This window comes from Peromyscus leucopus, chromosome 6, assembly GCF_004664715.2.
Source record: "Peromyscus leucopus breed LL Stock chromosome 6, UCI_PerLeu_2.1, whole genome shotgun sequence".
NCBI classification, from domain to species: Eukaryota; Metazoa; Chordata; class Mammalia; order Rodentia; family Cricetidae; genus Peromyscus; species Peromyscus leucopus.
This window is the reverse complement of record NC_051068.1, coordinates 116722002-116737824: the sequence shown is the minus strand read 5'-3', so window position 1 is coordinate 116737824 and position 15823 is coordinate 116722002. Positions and strand designations below refer to the sequence as shown.

Genomic DNA, 15823 nt, shown 5'->3' with positions numbered 1-15823 from the left:
CTGGCCCCAGTTTTCAGGGTCATAGGCATTGGAGCAGTGTTGATAGGCTGGCCACACTGTGAGAGTTAGTCCTTTCTGGCTTCCTTTCTTACAGAGGGCTCAAAGACTTCTCTAATCAGAACAGGAGAGCTATGACCTAGAAAACAGAAAGCCCGGAGAAAAGAGACACGGATGGAGTTGGTAACAAGAGATGACGGAGTCCCTAGGGGTGTGGCCATCGGTTGCTGCTCTCAGCTCCTCCCCTTTACATAATCACCCCTACACCCCATTCTTGGGTTGAATACTGACTTTCTCTCTCCATCCCTGGCCATGCCTCTTCCTTCCCAAAGACTCCACAGGAGCTTCAGCTGGATCTTGGATCCTAGGATGAGATTAATTAATTGACAGGGCATGCCTCAGTTTCCCAAGAGTAAAGAGCAACCCTCAACCTGGTTTTATTTCACCATCTTTGTCATCTCTGTATCCTCGGGTCCTAGCAAGCAAAACAACCCTGGAAATGTTCTTTAAAAAAAAAAAAGAACCTTTGAAAAGGCAAGGGTTCGCATATAATACCCACAGAAGAGCCTACAGATTTAACTGAAAATAAGATTTCAGATCCAAGCTGAAAGCAAAGAACAGACTGAGGTCCTGAGAGATTCGAGAGCTTGCCACCTGCTTACCTGCAGGCTCTCTCTCTCTCTCTCTCTCTCTCTCTCTCTTCTCTCTCTCTCTCTCTCTCTCTCTTCATATGTGTATGCATCTCACATATCTATATATATGGTGCGCACGCGTGCGCGCACGCGCGCACGCACACACACACACACACACACACACACACACACACACAAACACATACACACACTCCAACACATCCCTCAATGTATCTGTCCAATGCCCTCTTAACATAACCACCTAACTATCTTCTAGAAGTGGATTCTACCATAATGCTCTATAGTAGCCTTAGGTTGCCATGGCACCTACCATCTATCCCTTAAACACAAAACCCCCAAATGGTGCTTCTTTCATTATTTCTAATGATCACTACATCCTCCAGAGCTTGTCTTTTGTTTCTGGCAAACAGCTTACACACATCTAAATTATCCTCCATGGTGCCTGGCAAAGAAACATGCAGGCTTAGCATCACCATGCTGTTCTCTGATTATAATGATGGTGCTGATGTAACAACTTGATACTAATGATCCCATTCACTTCAATTTGCATCTCCCTTTAGATGCTGAAGAGTCATCTCTGGCTCAAAGACTAACACCAGTGGATTGGAAAGTATAAGGGGAGCTTAATGGGCTGGCTCCCTGAAGACACAGTGCTGGTACCAATTTCTAAAATAGTTGGTAGAGTGCTTGCCTAGCATGAGCAAAGTCCTGGGTTCCACCCCCAGCCGCTGCATTAAATCCAGGTGGTAGCATGGCGTACACTCTCAGTATTAGGAGGCGGTTGCAGGAGACCAGGTCAAGGCCATCGTTGGCTACATAGTGAAGGCAAGTCCTGCCTGGGCGACATGAGGCCCTATGTCAAGGAAAAAACCAAATAAATACAAATTTAAAATAAGAAAAAGAGCAAATACTTGCAAAGAAACTCAAAGAATTAGCATAGTGTCTCCGGGATATAGAAAGGACGCAGGCCTGAGTTAGAGTCCCCAAGGGCCACATTCTAATCACCTGATTAACGTCTCTGAAACTCTATTTTTTTCTTTTTTAATGATGTATCTGTTTTTATTTGATTCGTATGGTTGTTTAGTCTGCAAGCATGCCTGTGCACCATGTATATGCCTGGTAACCACTGAGCCATCTCTCTAGCCCCCTGAAACTCCATTTCTTAAGCTTAGAAAGATGTCAGAAAAGTTCATCCCAGAGGATGCTTTGAAATTAAAAAAATTATTATTAATAATGTATGTATATGTATGCAATATATGTGTGTGTGTGATCTATGTGTATATGATATATGAGTGTATGTGTGTGGTGGATGTGTGTGTGTGTGTATGATATATGCGTGTATATGTATGTGATGTGTGTCTCTGTATGTGTGTGATGTATGTGCATATGTGTGTGTATGATGCACGTGTAGGGGATGTATGTATATATATGTACAAAATGCAGGTGTGTATTGCCACACTCTGTGCTGTGTGTTGAAATCTGTGGAAAACTTCAGGAGTCAGTTCCCTCCTCCCCCTGCGGGTTCCTCCAGGGATCAAACTCAGGTCCTCAGGCTCTAGGGGCAGGTGCTTTACCCACTGAGCGGTCTTGCCACCTGAGAGGATTTCTTGAACGCCTGGTGAGGTGACCTTGAAGGCATTTGGCGCGTGGAAGACGCCCAGTAAATGTCACTTTTCTTTCCTCCTCAGGGAGAAGGGGCTCTCATCATCCAAAGCTCAGGCAGCATGCAGCTCAGTCTGGAGTCCATGCCCTCTGTGAGCTCACACCCTACCCCCTGCTGCAGGATTTTCCCCTCCAGATGCTTGCTAATCTCCCGTGAAATGGTGGAATGCCTATGTTCTCTGCAGCCATGGGCTTCACACAGAGCATGTGTGGTGGGAGGAACTATGCCAGACTCTTTTCATCTGTCACAATACACACACACACAAACAAGTACTTTCATTTTTAACGAGTGTCTTCAGAGGTAAACCTCATCTAGCTACGTTCCCACAGCAGCCTGGCCATACTGTTCCTGATGTATGGACCCACATCATGGTGGTAATCTCAATCATCTACGTATGTATGTATTTATGTATGTATGTATGTGCTTGTGTATGTGAATGTATGTATGAGTTTAAAAGTATATGAAGTGTATGTATGGGTGTAATGAGTGTATGTGTAGGTGTATGTGTATGTGAGTTTATGTGCGGGTGTATGCGTTTGTTAGTGGGGACAATCATGTCACAGCATCTAGATTCCCAGGGGTCAGAGGACAATTTTCAGGTATCATCTTCTACCTTGTTAAGGCAGAGTCTCTGGTCTCTGGCTATTTCTGCTATACTTTGGACACCAGGCTAGCTAGCCTTTGAGCCTCACATCAATTCTCCTCTCTCTGCTTCCCAACTCAAGATGGGAGTACTGGGGTCACAGATATGGACCACCTCACCTGACTTTCTGAATTTCTGGATTTCTGGCTCCCAGGATTGAACACAGGTTGTCAGCTCGGGAGGCAGATGCCTTTACCCACCAGCCATCTCCTCAGGTCCAGTGTTCCCTTTGGGATCACATGTATCTCCCTGGGCTTTGTTCTGTGCTTTGCTGCTTAGGATAATGCCAATCTCACGTGTCAAGTTTATTAGGTCGAACTGAACTGTTCATCCTTGGTCTGCGGCACCCTAGTACTTTGTTATACTTTGTAATTCTTCAGACTTCCCAGAGCCTCAGAGATTTTAAGCATTGAACACATACAATTTTTGTTGTTGTTGTTCTGTAAGAATCAATGATGTTACTGGGCAACCTATAAACCCAGCACTTGGGAGGCAGAGCTAGGTGGATCTCTGTGAGTTCAAGGCCAGCATGGTCTACAGAGCAAGTTTCAGGACAGGCACCAAAACTACACAGAAAAACCCTGTCTCAGAAACACCGCCCCCCCCCCCCCCCCCCGCGCGAGAGCGTACCCTGCCACACACACACACACACACACACACACACACACACAAAGAATCAATGATGTGAAAACAGTTTTATTTTGTTTTTCAAGCTGAAACCCAACCAAAGAAATAGCTCATACTAGCATCAAGCTGCTTTCAGCTTGCCATAACTTAGGGCACCATCACCTACCCAAGGCTCAGGGACAGCTTGCGAAAGCACACACTGGGTGTGCTTGCCTGGTGCCTGGAGAGTTCTGTGCCTAGTAACTGTTGTGAAGGTGGCCACAGGTCGTGGGCGGTGGCAGCTTTACTGCCTCAGGCAACAAAATCAGTGGAGATGACTAAGTCATTATAACAGCATTCTCTCTCAATCTCTGAGACGCTCCTCTGCTCTCACCTCTTCCTCCCTCCCTCCCCTTCCCTCTTTAGAGGAAATGAGAACAAAGTCAGGCAGGGGCCCTAAAGAGAATAATTTTTATTAACTCGCTAATTGCCAGATTCTCGTCTCATAGAAACTGGGGGTCCACAGTTACTGAAAACAGAGTTTTGAATTGGAAGGTGGATTTCACAGGGGCACATGTGTACCATGCTGTCCTTGAATGCAATGACCTGTGGAAACAGACACTCTGCTCTACTAAGAGCCTTGCCTTGTATGGGTGTGTAGCCGAAATTCTAAACAGTCTTAGTAAATAAGAAACACAGAGCCAACTACAGAGGAAATAGCCAAAGAGATCAGAGCAATAGCCATGACTAGCTTTAGCTTACCACCAGCAGTAGCTTCCACAGAGAGAACTTCTTCCTGCCTGACCTGTGTTTTTATTGCCTTTCTATTCTGCCTTCTCATTGGCTCTAAGCCCAGCCACATGACTTCTTCATCACTGTCTGTCTATACAGACCTCCAGGTCTCATGGTTGGTACTGGGATTAAAGACTCGTGTCACCAAGCTTGGCTGTGCCTTGACCACACAGCGACTCTGCCTGCCATGTGATCGGGATTAAGGGTGTGTGCTACCACCACTGGATTTCTGCTTAATGGCTATTTGACCTCTGATCTCCAGGCAACTTTATTTATTAACATACAAATAGAATATCACATTTCATCACAAATAAAATATTACCACATGGGTGCTCTAGTTACAAACTTCTAGTGAAGCCTCCTTGTCTCATCTTTTAATAAAATACACCACAGGCTGTGTATAAAGTTCAGCTGAATGCACATATTCTCATGTAAAAGATGGACTCCACAGAGGGTTCCAACTGGCCCCATTGCTGAGGCCAAGGAGCAGCCAGGTCTGACCCCCAGACACAGCACTTTGTTTGTTTGTTTGTTTGTTTGTTTGACTTAGCTGGTCCTTTGGAGACACTTCTCTGACTCTGTAACTAGTCCAACCCTTTTATTTTATTGTCAAAGAAACCAAGACAAATCTTACGCTGCTCGCCATCATGGAGGGCTACAGGCAAGATGGCAATGCTGTGGCAGGCAAGGCCATTTGAGTGCTGTATGGGATGGTCTCTGGTACCCAGTGCAGGTCTGAATACTAGGCTAGATGGGTCTTTGTAATCATATTGTCAATATACCATACACATGCATATATAGCCTGAGTTCATCTACTCTACAGACTAGAAAATACTTTCTAGAATAAGACTAGCTCATTTGATGCTAATTATCATAAAAGTTAAGATCATGATAGTGCTTAGCAAGAGAGCTTTATTTTTATTTTATTAATTAATTAATTTATTATGAATTAAGCACTTTCTGTGTGCCAAGCATCAGGCCGAGTATTAATGCACAATCTTATGTCTTCCTTCACACAATCAGCCCAATGTCAGAACCCTCCCTCGTACTTAATCCGCATGCCCTGTAAGAAGCTGGCACAAATAAAAAGCTTCAATCTGTCTGTACGCTCTATCTGTGTGCTCATCAACTGTGCCCAAATTAAATCCTCTCTGAATTCTTAATGATGTGTGTGTGTGTGTGTGTGTGTGTGTGTGTGTGTGTGTGTGTGTTTTAAAGTAGGTAATTAAGAGAAAAGTACTTCCAGAAATAAAACACAGGAGGTGGAGGCTGAATTCTTGATTCCCTGAAATCTGGAGCTAGCCCATTTGATAGTGACTTATAATTACTATATTTGCAAATTGCTCAATCATCTCCTGAAGATAGATTGCAGGGTGGGGTGGGAGGTGCCTTTCAGTTCTTTCCAGTGAAATGTTTCTGTGTTAGCACAAGACAAGCAGTTCTGTCAGGTAAGGGATTCAGACAGAACTGCAGGGCTTCCTGTGGCCCTGCGCCAGGGGGAGGAAATAAACAGATGTGGTTCCCATTGGATACGGGTGCCCTAAGAGAAGTGTTTCCTGTCATGCCGCCAAGACAGTGCCAGCTTCTCACAGCACTGACTCAGGGGAGAGCAAAGAGGAAGACAGAGTGGTATTTGGAGAGGGATTTAAAAAAAAAAAAAAAACATAAGAAAATGCCAGTTTTTCCATTTTACTGAGAGGTCATAAACTTCTACAACCACGAGTTGAGTGGCAGCTCTGATATGTATGTATACCTGCCTGTGGAAGCCAGAGGTTGATATTAGGCATCTTCCTTAATCACTCTCCACATCATCATCATCATCATCATCATCATCATCGACTAAGTCTTATTGTGTATCCCTGGTTAATTATTATTATTATTGACTAAGTCTTATTGTGTATCCCTGGTTAATTATTATTATTATTATTATTATTATTATTATTATTATTATTGACTAAGTCTTATTGTGTAGCTCTGGTTGGCCTGGAACTTGCCCTGTAGAATAGGCTGGCCCTAGACTCAAAGAGATCCGATTGCCTCTGCATTCCAAGAACAAGGGTCTAAAAGGCTCACTCCAACTTTCTTTTTTGAGTCAGGGTCTCTCACTAAACCTGAAGCCTACTGATTTTGCTAGGCTGGTTGACCAAGGAACTCTGGAGACCTGCCCATCACCACCTCCTCAGGGCTCAGATTACTATGTCCAGCTTTTTTTTTAAATAAATAAAAAAAGATTTATTTTGTTTGTATATTTTGCCTGAATGTATGTATGCACACCACGTGTGTGCCTGGTGTTAACAGAGTTCAGAAGAGGTGATCTTTTGGAACTGGAATTATAGATGATTGTGAGCCGTCAGATGGGTGCTAAGAACTGAACTCCTGGCTGCTGCAAGAGTAACAACTTCTCTTAACTGCTGAACCGGTTCTCCAGCCCCCACACCCAGCTTTTTCTGGTGATCTGAACTCAGGGCCTCATGCTTGGGTAGCAAACACTTGAGTTTCTGGGTCACATCACTTCTGATCATTAAGTAAAGTCAAGTTCATTTGGCAATGAAATGGGCAGTGGGCACTCTTCTTGGAGGATACACAGGTAGCTGGGAGCTACAGAGTACCTGAGAGGACAAGTCCTTTGAAGTCTGCAGCCTGACCGTTGCAACCAGCAACTGTGAGGTGTCTAGAATCAGCCAAATGGTGTTTCAACCTTATAACTAATTGTCAATGTTTTAAAATGTTGAAGACTTCACAAGTACATCTGATCTCTGGCATCTCTTTTATATGAGAACACAGGCCTACTTTTTCATTTATCCATACCTAACAGCCCCCAATACTAAGGACAAGCATCAGCCAGTACTCATCCTCAGGCCTGCTATTCTGTGACCTAGCAGTCCTGCAGCAATTTGAATGTGTCCCCCGGACTGGGATCACCCTTATAGAGACAAAAGCAAGGCAGACTCCACAACTCTTTACCAACATTTAGGCAAAGTCCTGATGCTTGGCAGCCAAGGCAGGTGCCCCTGATCTCTGGCTAAAGAAACCCTGTGGCTCAGCCACACTGTCCTTATAGTTGGTCAAGGCTCTGCTGCCCTTTTCCCAAATGTGCTTCCCTGTCAGCAGACACTTACTTGACCGTTCAGCTCCACATTAGCAAGTTCAGCCCTAACTCCACATGCCTGCGTCTTCATCAGACCCAAGCACCCCCCAGGGGAAGTTCGGTGTTAAAAGCCTTGGTTTGTATGTCACTGGTGCCTAGACATTTCATGAACTAAATAAATCTGGCATCCAGAAAATAAAGGGTCGGTTCTTTGATATATAGGTATGTTTTTACTCACAATATAGGGGAGAAAACAGCTAAAAGCAAATTGATGAACTAGCAAGGAAGTGGTACTGAAATTTTAACTCAGTTATAAACGCAGTTCATCCCACCCAGGCCAGGCCTTTCTATTGAGACTTTGTTAAAATAAAACACCTTCCCCCAATCCCTTGCCATCCTCAAGGCTAATGGAGTCAGCAGCTTCAGTTAGCTTATTAACTATTCTTCTATCTGATGTCTTTTTCCTAGACTGTCTGGCTATGTAGTGATAGGATTACAGGGAACCTTCCAGGAGATAGGACAGACCTGAATGTCTGAGCTAAGGAACCAACAGCAGGCACTCCAGGCCTATGGTTAAGTGCAAGAGCGATTTGGACCAAGATGCCCTGGTGCAGCCTGCTAAGTGAGTGGCCTGTGGCTAGTCGCTGGGCTCCTGGAGTTCTGTTTCTTCATTCAGGTACAAAATGATGTTAGCAAGACCATGCGCATTGGTGGTTAAGGAGCGACCACACGGCAGAACTTGCAAATGGTGTGTGGAATGGAGTAAGCCCCAGGGGCACAGCCATTCTTAGAGGGGCTACCCGGGGGCGGGGCCCTGAAAGGATTGTAGGGGTTTTACTCTTTCAGGCCTCCTTTGCTGGTGTGCAGCTGAAGCAAGAAAAAAGGCAGGCGCTCACCTTTAATCCCAGCATTCAGGGCAGGGGCAGAGGCAGGTGGTCTCTGTGAGTTTGAAGCCAGAGTTCCAGGACAGCCAGAGCTACACAGAGAAACCCTGTCTTGAAGTGGGGGTGGAGGAGCAGAAAGAAAGAAGGAAGGAAGGAAAGAAGGAAGGGAATGGAAGGAAAGAAGAGAGAGAGAGCAGGCAGGCGGAAAATTGTAGGGGACTCAGAAACAGTGAGCTCCAGCTTGTGTCCCCTTTGAAGTCCAGACCCTTCTGGATTTCACCCCCACCCCCAGACAACCCCCGGTCACCCCACCCCTCTGGTTTCTTCCTGTCTCAGCAAAGGCCACCTTCCTACACAAAGTCCCCAGCCCCCAGTTCCTGGGCGTACCCTCGATGTCTGGCACGGAGAGGCCACTTGCTGCCCCGTAGGGAGAACGAGTCAACAGCGGGGTGGACGGGAAAAGTGACATAATCCTTGCAGCTCCCTGTGCCACCAGCCTCTCCCACAGCGCAGGCCTGGTTTCTGCTCTCCCGCGCAGGGGGCCGGGGATTGAGGTGCTGCGGACTCCGGGCTCCGCCAGCCTTGGGGTCCCTTGCGACGGGGGGAACCCGGGCGTGGGCGGCCGGGATGCACTTTTCAGGAACGCCGCGGCGGCTGCGCGGTCGCCGGGCAAGCTCCCAGGACCGCCGCCCCCTCGGAGCCGGATGACGGAGTCTCGAAAGACTTTCACCAAATATGGGCCGAGGCTGGAAACGTCCTGTGCTGCGCGTCGCCGGAAACCTCGAGTCGCGGCCACCGCGGGAGTGCGGATCTCGGGCCAGCGGCCCACAGGGGGCGGCGGCGGCGGCAGGGCCCATCCCGGTGGCCAAGGCCCGGTGCCCTCGTGCCCTCCCGACCCGCATGTCTGTCACCATCACCATAATCCCAGCCACCCCCGCCCTCGCCCGTGCCAAGTTATGAGGGTGGGGGAGTGAAGAGGGGTGCAAAAAATGTAGGGTGACCTTAAAGGGTGCCACCTTAAAGCTTCTTGAAGACATTGTAAACAGGGCTAAAAAAGTGAGGTCGTGAGCGACCCTTTATCTGATTATGGACACACACAAGCGAAAGTGGGGAAATGGGGGCGGGAAAAAAGGTATTAGGGTGAGGGAAGAGACTGAGATAGAAAGAGAAAAGGAGGGAGGGAGGGGGAGGGGAGGGAGGAAAGAGGAGACAGAGGGAGGAAAAGGAGGAGGGGGCACTCCTGTGATCCAGGGCAGTGGGACCAGCAGCATCACCTAGAGCCTTGTTAAAATGCAGCCGAGGACAAACTCTGGAGTGGGGCCTAGCAACCCTCGGCGTGATGCTGGTCTGAGACCCACTAAACTAGGAAGCTGGAGTGGACAGGTTTGGGATTATGATCAGTCTCAATTGCTGCCAGACAGTGAAACCTTCTTGGGGTAATCTAAACTTCCCTGGCAGTCACAAGCGAGACTCTCCACCTCTCAGCCAGAGCCAGGAGCCGCAGAGGACAAGCAGTCCTTTCTCAGTGGCTTGCGGCTCAAAGAAACACGTCGGCTGGTGGAGGGACGGTAGGGGATAGAGTCATGCAAATGAGCACACCCGAAGCAACACTTACCCACACCATTTGCACATTTCCCTCCGTGTCTGTCAACGAAAGATCTGTAGCTCTCAGCAGAGGAGGTGAGAAGGCGACAGGACGTCTGGGGTTTCTGGACCAGTCTGGGGTTTCTGCACCATCCTAGGCAAGGACTTAAGAAGCCGCTGTTCCTCTTGGTTACCAGCAGGCGAAGCAGGGCATGCTGTCTGCAAAGGCTGTGCACATAGGTTACAGCAGCCTTTCCTCCTCTGGCACCTCCTGGCCTCTTGGACTCCAGCTTCCCACCTCTTCCCACCACACACTCGCTGCTTTAAATGGGCAGTTGATGGTAACGTCCTGGTTCTCCTCTGGGACAACCCCGTTCTTTGAGATTGCCCGGTTGGAGACCAGAAACAAAACCCCACACATCCTTGTTAGAAAACTTTAATCTGATTTTTAAAGGCATCTATGGAATGGCGTGTCTGTCTGGACGCTGTGCAGTACACTGGACCTCTAGGCTGCTCCTCCTCCCCCCGCAAAGGAACACAGTATATTCGGGCCAGTTGGATCACCCACTGTAACTTTATTTTAAATCATGATAGACAGATTGCGTGAAAAACAAGGAATTCCAAAGAATTTCCTGCTCTGGGAACAGAAGTTAAGTCTATATTTAACAACATTTGAAGCTGTCAAGAATGCCTTGTGGTTGGATAACAGAGGCAGAAAAATGTTAAAAACGCAAGCTACTGCTATACCCAAATATGGAAATATTGTTACGTCTGGTGTCTGATTCACCATCTGGAAATACTTACAACCATGAAGTCAAATAGAAAAGACGCCACACCAGAAGCCAGGAACTCTCGTCTCCATTCGCTTTCTCCATCACCTCCTTCTACCCTCTTCTGTGCCTTCTCCACCCTCCACCCCTCCCCTCCCGGCCACTTCCCTAAGATGGAAACAATGAACCATTAAGGCAGGAAGAACTGTTCTCTAGCAGACGAAATAGGCTGGCTTGGGGGACAGGGCCCGGCTTTGCTTTCTTCATTTGCATAACACCTGACAACCCATTGTCTTTGAAAGTCCCCACATCCAGAAAGCCTTAGAGGTCCTACTGCCCCTAGCAAATACTTTTGAATGAATGAACTTAGCTCTTTCCTGTAACAGCTGTCTTCACCCAATAGCTTCTCATTGTGCTCACTGGAGTCATTCATAGAAAAGTCCGCACTGACAGCGCTCTTAAGCAATACTGCTAGGTTCTGAAGGCAGACAGGCCTTGTATATTGAAAATGAAGAGAAGCTATCCCAGAGCATTAAGGGGAGTGAGGAATCTAGTGTCATTTCTTATTAATATTACATAAGAAGACAGATTATGAAGCTTTGGAAGTTTATGAATGGCACTAGTAATCCTGGAGAGGGTCTTAATGAGGGGGTCTTCAGGTGTGTCTAATAAGATCTTAAAATCTGATTTATTTTATTACAGAATGTTGTCCTCTAAATTCCTCATTTCTTTGAACTGAGAGAAAGAGAGCCATTGCACTTCACTTTTTGAAAAGGAAGCCTTCCAAGTGATCCAAAGCAAAGGAGTTACACACACACACACACACACACACACACACACACACACACATTCGAACACATACACATGCACACAGAGAGATACATGTGAAAACACACACACACACACACACACACACACACACACACACACACACACGTCTTTTTCCAGCTATCCAAAGGGCACAATGGTCCCCTTGGACTCTGTTTTGTCCTGGCAGCTTTTGCACCTGATGATTTCGGGACAAATCACTCCACGGTCGTCTCCTCCGCTTCTGGTTTGGCTGCTCAGTTTCCACCGCCGCCAGTCGGGGAGAGAGGCCAGGAGGGCTTACCCGGCCTCCCGCATCCGTGAGGAAGTGCAAGTCAAGCAAGCTCCGGGAGAACTCCCTGCACTCGTTTCCTCTTGGATTTCCATCGCAGGCAGTGGGCTGGAACTAAAAATGGGAACCTCCAAAAACAAACAAGTACAACATACCAAAAAAAGAGGGGGAGGGATGAGGGAAGACCTCTGGCTGGAAATTTGCCAGGCGAAGAGGGAAGCTCCCCCCACCCTCTCATTCATAAATGCCACTCTGAGTATTAATTTGCAATACACTTCTCTTGGCTAATAAACATCATGCCACAGCTTTGGGACTTGATCCGAGCATGCCTCTTTGAAGTCCACAAATAGATTCCTGGCTCAGAGACCCAGCTCCCCCTCCCCTTTGGACTCAGAGTAGATAACTTTACTCTCACCTTGGTTGTAAACAAGCAAACAGCTCCCTGCGTTCCCGGGTGAGGGCTTCGGCAGATGCCGGGTCCGGGTCCACTGGGCATCTTCGAACAAAACCACTTTTGTTCCTCCCTCTCAGGTCCTCCCACCCTCCCAATGATCTGAAGTGCTCCCACCAACACATACACCACGCCCCCTCGTATACTCTTCGACCAAAATCATCACCCTCGCTCCCCAAGCATCCCACCCTCCCCAATGAATGTCGTTATTTAAAGTGGAAAAAACGAACTTTTTTTTTTTCTTTGATAGATCTGAGAAGGGGGGTAGGGGGGGAAGGTGCAATGGAGCCAGGGGAGGTGCTTGGCAGCAGCCCGCGCCAACCAACATTCCTGAGATGTTTGAGAATTCTGGAACGCGCAGACAGAGCCGACGTCACTGCAACACGAGGCGCCGAGGCAGGCGGGTATAAAGGGCGGGCTCCCGGAGCCGGGGCAGACCGTGAGCGAGAGCGCCTCAGAGAAGCGCTTGCAACCTCTGTGCCTCCTCCGCCAGAACCTCGAGAGAAGGACGCCCCCAGCCTCGGCCCTAGCCTCACCGCGCTCCCGGAGCATCCGATCCCGCTGCTCACCGCCTTGTTGGCTTCCGTGTCGCTGCGCTCGTCCCGGCTCTTTCTGCGCGCCACAATGAGCTCCAGCACCGCCAGGGCGCTCGCTGTCGCCGTCACCCTTCTCCACTTGACTAGGCTGGTGAGTTGGACATGTTTAATCGCCGCTTCCCGGTCCGCCCTCTCCGATCCCTTTCCCTGGGCCCTGATCGTCCACAGAAGCGAAAGTTAAGACTTAACAGTTTGGAGGCAGCTGTTGCTTTAAGCCCCGACGACGTGTCCGGGGGGCCTCTTTCTGGGGCGCAGCCGCCGGGGTGGCCCGGGTGGCTGGACGCAATCAAGACACTCCAGGTGGATGGAGTCCCAGAGCCAGACCCATGCTCAGGGCAGTATAGGCGCCTCTCCCGAGCAATACAAAACAGTCTCACGCGTTTCTTCTCCCCCTTCTAGGCACTCTCCACCTGCCCCGCCGCCTGCCACTGCCCTCTGGAGGCGCCCAAGTGCGCCCCGGGAGTCGGGTTGGTCCGGGACGCCTGTGGCTGCTGTAAGGTCTGCGCCAAGCAACTCAATGAGGACTGCAGCAGAACGCAGCCCTGCGACCACACCAAGGGGCTGGAATGCAATTTCGGCGCCAGCTCCACCGCTCTGAAAGGGATCTGCAGAGGTAAGAGGCTTGTGGTTTGGCCCCTTTAAAAAAAATAATAGTCCCCATAGTCCAGAAGTTTAGTAATTTTGAGACCATGTATGGTGACGCTTTGTTGATGGTAGCTTGGCAGAAAGGCACATGATTTCAGCAGTCTGGAATGCAATTCAGTGTGTCTGGGCCCAACGAAAAGCGCATACGGAAAAGTGATTCCTGACTAACTTATTGTTCAGCTCTGGAGTCTCGGGGGAATTGTAGGGAACTTTACCATACATTGAATTGAACAGCGGAAAATATGTATAAGTTTCAGCCTGTGGCGGCGAATCTTAACCTTCTCCTCTCTCTTTCGGTCGTCTTTACAGCTCAGTCAGAAGGCAGACCCTGTGAATATAACTCTAGAATCTATCAGAATGGCGAAAGCTTCCAGCCCAACTGTAAACATCAGTGCACATGTATTGATGGCGCTGTCGGCTGCATTCCTCTGTGTCCCCAAGAGCTGTCTCTCCCCAATCTGGGCTGTCCCAACCCCCGGCTGGTGAAAGTCAGTGGGCAGTGCTGCGAGGAGTGGGTCTGTGATGAAGACAGCAGCATTAAGGACTCCCTGGACGACCAGGATGACCTCCTTGGATTTGATGCCTCGGAGGTGGAGTTGACGAGGAAGAATGAGTTAATTGCAGTTGGAAAAGGCAGCTCGCTGAAGAGGCTTCCTGGTAAGTGGAAATGGAGCCCTTAAGACCTTGTACTGAAATTCATTCTTGGTCTGCAACTTTGCAGAACCCAGTGTGTGTCAGCATGCCTCTGAGGAGTGTTCCATTTGGTTTATTTTTCTAGTCTTTGGCACCGAACCGCGAGTCCTTTACAACCCTCTGCATGGCCAGAAATGCATCGTTCAGACAACGGCATGGTCCCAGTGCTCCAAGAGCTGCGGAACTGGCATCTCCACACGAGTTACCAATGACAACCCAGAGTGCCGCCTGGTGAAAGAGACCCGGATCTGTGAAGTGCGTCCTTGTGGACAACCGGTGTACAGCAGCCTGAAAGTAAGTTTCTTCAGGGACTTGACCATGACCCCAGCACGTGGGTGGGTGGGATATGAACCTCTCTATTCCAGAAAGAGAAAAGTCCATGATATATTGGAAATAAATTGCCTCTATGAAACCTAATACTATTGGGCTTCATACAGTGGTTAAATGCACCTCTCCCCAAACAACAACAACAAATCACATTCCTGACTTTCTTTGTTCTTTCTTCCAGAAGGGCAAGAAATGCAGCAAGACCAAGAAGTCCCCAGAACCAGTAAGGTTGAATTATGCAGGATGCTCCAGTGTGAAGAAATACAGGCCCAAATACTGTGGCTCCTGCGTGGACGGTCGCTGCTGCATGCCTCTGCAGACCAGGACCGTGAAGATGCGGTTCCGATGTGAAGATGGGGAGATGTTTTCCAAGAATGTTATGATGATTCAGTCTTGCAAATGTAACTACAACTGCCCACACCCCAACGAGGCATCATTTCGCCTCTACAGCCTGTTCAATGACATCCACAAGTTCAGGGACTAAATGCCTCCTTGGTTCCTAGTGTGGGGTGGATAGAGGAGGAGTGTGAGCATCATGGAGACATGGGTGGGGTGGTGGGGTGAAGGGGCTCATTGTAGAAGGGATGCCTTGCTCATCATTGAGTAGCATTAAGGTATTTCAAAACTGCCAAGGGGGCTGGTGTGGATGGACAATAATGCAGCCGCAGTTGGGGAATACTTCGCTTCATAGTATTGGAGCACGTGTTAATGCTTCATTTTGGAGCGTGTCGTGTGGATGATGTTCTGTTTTCTGTTTGTAAATTATTTGCTAAGTGTATTTTTTGCTCTAGATCTTTCTCCCCCTCTCTGTTCTACAGTTGTAATAGAGATAAAAAGATGAGTTGTGCCCGTGAAAGCCTTGTTTGTCCTCTGACAGAAGTCAATGAAAGGGCCTCTCATCCCTTCCTGGGGGAGGGGGACACTCTGTGAGTGTCCGAGAGGCAGCTACCTGCACTCTAAATTGCAAACAGAAACCAGGTGTTTTAAGACTGAATGTTTTTTATTTATCAAAATGTAGCTTTTGGGGAGGGAGGGGAAATGTAATACTGGAATAATTTGTAAATGATTTTAATTTTATATCAGTGAAGAGAATTTATTTATGAAATTAATCATTTAATAAAGAAATATTTACCTAATATCTGAGTGTTTGCTGTTCAGTATTTTTAGAAACCATTTAAGTTATCAGGAAAAATTGCTCCTGTCAGTCATTGCAACAGGGTTTTGTTTTGTTTTTGTTTTTGTTTTTTGAGGACCTACTATGAGTCGAACTACTCTAGGTGTCTTACTCAGATAACCGATAACTCAGGAGAGAAAACTGGACAGTGTTTGTCT

The 15823-nt window shown here is 47.9% G+C and overlaps 2 protein-coding genes across 3 annotated transcripts in view; one reads left to right on the top strand and one right to left on the bottom strand.

Moving 5' to 3' along the window:
- LOC114698282 overlaps positions 1-11511 on the bottom strand; it is a 50032-nt gene extending 38521 nt beyond the window's left edge. The window contains exon 1 of one of the 2 annotated variants that reach the window (XR_005091862.1): positions 9942-11511. Coding sequence is in view for 1 of the 2 variants with exons in the window: in XM_028876888.2 (XP_028732721.1) it covers positions 8714-9363 (650 nt within the window). In the remaining variant the exon portion in view is untranslated. Of the gene's footprint in view, positions 1-8713 lie in introns of both variants that reach the window. The other variant, XM_028876888.2, reaches the window with a different exon arrangement.
- Positions 11512-12652: 1141 nt separating this feature from the next.
- On the top strand, positions 12653-15559 carry Ccn1 (cellular communication network factor 1). Its single transcript, XM_028876889.2, has 5 exons — positions 12653-12917; positions 13226-13439; positions 13781-14128; positions 14250-14458; positions 14673-15559. The coding sequence occupies exons 1-5, from the start codon at positions 12855-12857 to the stop codon at positions 14973-14975; spliced, it is 1137 nt and encodes a 378-aa protein (XP_028732722.1). The 5' UTR covers positions 12653-12854; the 3' UTR covers positions 14976-15559.
- Positions 15560-15823: the final 264 nt, after the last annotated feature.